Below are 5,308 nucleotides of genomic sequence, written 5' to 3'. Positions count from 1 at the left end.
TCAAAGCGGAAAGAGTTGATGCAAAATATTGAGGGATAAAAGTTCCAAAGGTTAGCTGTGATGTTTAGTAGTGACATTTGAATAAATACAGAACATCATCTCCTAGTTCTAATAGTTCATGAAAGATTGTGGTTTCTCCTTTTTCTCCCATGGGAGTTTGGAACTACTCCAAAGCTGTGTTGTCTCCTGTGTGCTGGGATATTCTACCAATATATCATCTGTCTCGTGGTTTCGTCTCCTTTGCAGCCGATAGGGAATCTTACTCTAAAAATGATGACACAACACAGGGCCTGGCTTCCCATACGTTCTTCGGTGGTTAGAAACTTCCAAACATGTAGCTGAACACCTTCAAAGGAACACAAATACATCAACATTGTATTGATCAATTGGATAAGAAAACCAAATTTGCAGAGAGAAGATTCCCTGTTATCTTTTGCAAAACTACTCAACGCAATTGAAAAACAATTTGTTAGTCTTGAGTTTGCTACTCTACACACAATATTTTAGCTAACTGAATTAAGATTGAAATTCAAGTTTCACAAGGAATACAAAATGAACACAACCTAACTGACTGGCATGCCTTCAAGAAAAAGAATTGATAAGAGCATCACCTTTGTCATCATGCTCACATTGCTGAATCCCCTTCACTCCATAACTTCTTTCTTGCAATCAAAACTCGTTCTTCACTCAAGGAGAGAGCATCACTCCTTGGTTCAACCTCTGATAACCAACGATCCCACCTTAAGGCAGTCACAAATTTTCGGATATAGTTTATAATTACGGGCTTGTCTCTTATTATGACAAACCCATCAGGCCTTAGAATCCGATCCATTTCAATTAATAGATCCTCCACACCGCACCCATGCTCCTGAATCTCAGAAAATACTCCCCAGGCATGAAGAAGATCGTATGTACGTGGGTATGTAGAAAATGCTTCACACCTATAAATTATATTATGTGAAAGTCATTTAGAAACTCGAAAACAAGAGTGGCACAAATGAGAGAGCTTGGAAGAAGGGGAGCACTATACAGTAGTTAAACACCATTTATTTGTTCAAGTGCACCATAGAGAAATTCATTAGCAGAAAGCAATCATGGATGAACATGGTATCTAGATAATTATATGGATGATCAATGCAAAATCCTTTTCAAATCCTAATTAAAGCAGTCCTCTTACTTGAGCTACCAAGACAGCAACATACAGTGGGAGAAAGTTAAGAGTGAGTCTCGGTCATGCTATGTCCCATTAGAATTCATATCATCACCCAGACAGGCGATTGGAGTTTTCACATAAAATCATTCCAAAAGTGAAACACAAAGTTCAAATTCTTTGCCTTTTAACAGCTTGTGCTAGAAACAAATATTTTGCTCTTCACCATAATACATGCATTACATAAATACTTTATTTTATGAGTCAATTTATTGTCAATGGATCAAGTTTCTTCAGACAAGACCATTAATATTTTATCTGACACATGAACAGAAAATGAACTCTAGTTTATAGATATAGAGCAACCAGGATAGAGAACTTAGAAATCCTACATCAGTAAAATTGTTGACACTAATACCAAGGTGAGCCTCAAGAGATATATATATAAGGTTGGTTAAATGCATACCAATCATGAACTGTTCCAATTAAGCCACGATCGTAAATGATCTTCAATCTAGCAGACATGTTGACTGGAGCAACGTTCATCACCCAGACATCTGTATCTTTGAGAGCAGCACCAAAACCTCCAAGGTTTGAGTTCATATCCATGACATTTCTGAAGTAATTCTTCCGTACAACAGATTTCATCTGCTTCCAGTACTCATTCACTCTAAATTGCCAAATGTTCTGCACCACAGGAATATTTATTTGCTGAAGGGTATCATAATAGTAAAAACGAGGGAGGGGGGGGGGGAGCAATATATATCATTTTTCTGTGATGCTATAAACTTGAAAAACCTACAGTGTCTTCATGGAATTGTTCAGGACTGACACCAATGTCTTCCAATCGAGGGGGTGCTGCAGTAAGCCTCTTTGGCCAAGGAACTAGCCCGCTTCCTCTTTCCTTGTGCATCTCTGTGGATAAATGGCAAGTTTAAGAAACTGGAAAAAAGATTAACTGAAATGTTAAAAAGGCTTAAAAACAGTGACAAGTAAATTAGACTCTTAACAAGGTCATTAAAAAAAAGAACAGCAATAAACAGCATTTTCATAGTCATTTTTCAGGTATTAGGTGCAAACCAAAGAATCTATTCTCAAAATGTATCCATACTTCAACCCAGTCAAGGATATCGGCTTTTCTTTCTTTATCTGGTTATATTGCGTCATATGGCCCAGTTATAGAGTATAATGTTTTAAATTATATGTGTATGTTGATCTGAATTCCCAGTATCCAAACAAAGTTAGCAATTCCACCAAAGATGAGAGTATCAGCAAAAAAAATCCAGTGACTTCTGCTCTGTAAATGTACACTCTATTGCTACTTACTTGCTGAGTAGGGGGCTATGCAGGCCTTCATGTGCACATTCCAAGTTGCATCTGGGTCATCACCAGTACTGCATAGCGGGGGCTGCGTCCCAGGATCCCTCTTCAAGTAACAGCCATTACCCAATGGTTTTTGCCAAATAACAGTCTGATCTTTCTTCACAGCAACCCTCCAACACATTCTTCTCAAAAGGTCATGCATTGCATTCCAGATCCTTCGATTTTCTGGATCAAGTGCATAGGCTTCAGGAGAGGAGTAGGCAAAATACCCTCCAGGTCTTAGTAATCTATCAAGTTCTAACAAGAGGATTCCATCTCTCTGGAGCCAATCAATACGGCATCGAGAACAGTGAGCCAGTTCGAATGATCTACTTGGATAAGGAAGTCTTTTAGTGCCTAAGACACCAAGAGTTGAAGGAATCCCTCTCTCCAGCGCAAACTGTATTTGATTCTCATGTACATCATTAGGTGCAATGGACATAGCTATAATGCTGTGGGAAAGAAGATAAGCTCCAAAACTTGCAACTCCACAACCAACGTCAAGAACATTTCGGATATTCCCACCATTGTGAAGTTTATCATTGGGAAATTTAAGCATCTGTACCAGCAAAAAAATAAAACATAAGCTTGGTTAGACTCACTTTATAACACATTTAAGCGAACAAAACAGAAGATCAAGATATTGTATTACCCTAGCAAGAGAAACAATGTACTTATTTGCTCCATCATGAAAATGGGTTCCTCCACCAGGAAAATTTATCTTCTCCCCATTCACTACCATCCAATTCTGATCCGACTTCTCTTGCGCGAGATGTGTATGAGGTATATTTGCTTTCCAAACCTCATCTCTACTCTCCGGCCACCTTATAGGGATCTGGAATTCTAAAAATTGATTGATTTCGTCCAAATCAAAACTAACTGCAAAGCAAAAATTAAACAAACACGTACACCAGCAAGAACACTCTCACAAACCTTGTAACCAATAGGAGGTGGTATAAGACAATTAAAACGCCGCTCCGGAGGGGGGCAATGCCTTTCATAATGCTCCATTAAAGTCAAATTTGGCTTCAATTTCAATTGGTAGATAAGGTTTCTATCCAAACATGGTATCAACTCTGAGTGTTTTATATCACAGATCTGTAATAGCCGACCAAAACACACAAAAATAACAAATAAGTTGATCTAAAAATCATTACTTTCACAAACTTATAAAAACAAAAATGCATACTTTGACACAATTAAATATTAACAAAATGCTAAGAAGAAAAAAACATACTTCGGCACAATTTAATACTAGCAAAACAATGCTTAAACACAAAATCAATCAAAACCCAGTTCATATTTTTTAGTAATTAATAGGGAAAACATACAGGAATGCTTTTGGGGACTTCTGGGTTATGTTCTTGGTCCTCAAACAAATCATCAAAATCCCGGATATTCCCGCCGAGAACAGGATCCGTGCCGTCATGTTCGCCTTCAGATCTGGAGAGAGCAGGAACAAAAGAAGATCCATAGTACAGACAGAGCAAGCCCAGAAGAAAAATGAAGGCGATCAGAGCAGAGGTTATCTGCTTGGCAGTGTAAAGCTTTTCGCTTTTTTGCTTCATTTCTGAAGAAAATATCGGAGCCGTCGAATTCAGTCCGTCAAGGAGAGGAGAGATTTTTAACAGTGGAGGAGATTTTCGCGGGGTTTAAAGAAAGCAAGAAAACCGGACATACGAGTGGACTGACTGACTGTCTGACTGACTGACTGACTGCTTCAACCTTGTGTTGTGACGTGCGGTCTTCAAAGATTCTTGTTTCGCTCCTCTACTTCTTCTTTAGTATTATCTCAGGGAAAACCTCAATTTATTCCCAAACCTATATATGCATTTTCGATTATATCTCAAACTTATAAATTTTATCAATTAAGTCCCAAATGTTGTATCTTTTATCAATTTCTTTCATAGTTTAAGCCTACTTTGCATATTTTTATACACTAAAATAGTGTCCCTCTGAAAAAACATTTGATGGAAAAATTAATGAACATTAACATTTTCTATCTAATATGAATATTTATGCACTAAAACGCATTGATTTAAGAGATTTTGATAAAAATATTGATAAACATTAACAAAAGACTTGATTAAGATTTTTTTTTAAAAAAAAATATTTGGAACTTAATTAAGAAAATTTATAAGTTTGGGACTTAACTAAAAATGAGTTTATAAATTTAGGATTAGATTAAGATCTCTTTATAAGTAATCACAATTTAATATTAACTTGAAGAATACCGATGCGACATAAAAAATAAATATTTTTTTTTATTATTTTAACTTATAAATAATGAATAAAATATGTATATTATCAAATCCAACTTAAAACTCATCCAAACCTAATCTAAAATATATATTTATATCGTATTGATATATTTATAGAATATTTAGGGTTTTTTATATAATATAATATATACATATCTTAATATAGATATAAAACACACATATATGTATAGTATTTATAGTTTTATAATTTAATATATATATACAAACGCACACTTTAAACATATATATTAATTATTTTATTTTTATTGAATACTAAATAATAGTTAGATAATAAATATTTATATGAATACTCAAAAATCGATGAATAATTTGTGATTATTTAAATTTTTTATTAAAAGAATAATTGATAAGGTATAAATATCAAAAAATCAAACTCTTATGTACATATTTACATCTTTATCTCTTCATTATTATAGTTCATTTTTACAATGATTAGTCTCATCTTATATATGTGTTTTTTGTTCTTATTTGATAACACTAGATGTGTTTTTAGTATCAAATTTTCATAAAAACA

General features: G+C 34.7%; 1 protein-coding gene across 2 annotated transcripts; it reads right to left on the bottom strand.

Annotated features, from left to right (window-relative positions):
• On the bottom strand, positions 1-4,293 carry LOC7467653 (probable methyltransferase PMT9). Of its 2 annotated transcripts, none has more exons than XM_002300028.4 (8): positions 3,844-4,293; positions 3,446-3,610; positions 3,165-3,347; positions 2,477-3,071; positions 1,953-2,065; positions 1,617-1,837; positions 612-941; positions 1-346 (listed from the first exon to the last, which is right to left on the bottom strand). In XM_002300028.4, the coding sequence occupies exons 1-7, from the start codon at positions 4,078-4,080 to the stop codon at positions 626-628; spliced, it is 1,830 nt and encodes a 609-aa protein (XP_002300064.3). In that variant the 5' UTR covers positions 4,081-4,293; the 3' UTR covers positions 1-346; positions 612-625. The 2 variants fall into 2 exon arrangements, with proteins under 2 accessions (XP_002300064.3, XP_052304088.1); XM_052448128.1 differs by having other exon boundaries at positions 1-338.
• Between the last annotated feature and the right edge of the window lie 1,015 nt (positions 4,294-5,308).

This window comes from Populus trichocarpa, chromosome 1 (genome assembly GCF_000002775.5).
Source record: "Populus trichocarpa isolate Nisqually-1 chromosome 1, P.trichocarpa_v4.1, whole genome shotgun sequence".
Classification (NCBI taxonomy): domain Eukaryota; kingdom Viridiplantae; phylum Streptophyta; class Magnoliopsida; order Malpighiales; family Salicaceae; genus Populus; species Populus trichocarpa.
Note: the sequence above shows the minus strand (reverse complement) of the source record. Positions and strands in the feature narration are given on the sequence as shown.

Coding starts and splice junctions, on each gene's coding strand:
- LOC7467653 (XM_002300028.4), bottom strand. CDS start 4,080: ATGAAGCAAAAAAGCGAAAAGCTTTACACTGCCAAGCAGATAACCTCT. Junction 2,066..2,476: donor CATAGCCCCCTACTCAGCAA/GTAAGTAGCAAT, acceptor ATTTATCCACAG/AGATGCACAAGGAAAGAGGA. Junction 1,838..1,952: donor AACAATTCCATGAAGACACT/GTAGGTTTTTCA, acceptor CCTGTGGTGCAG/AACATTTGGCAATTTAGAGT.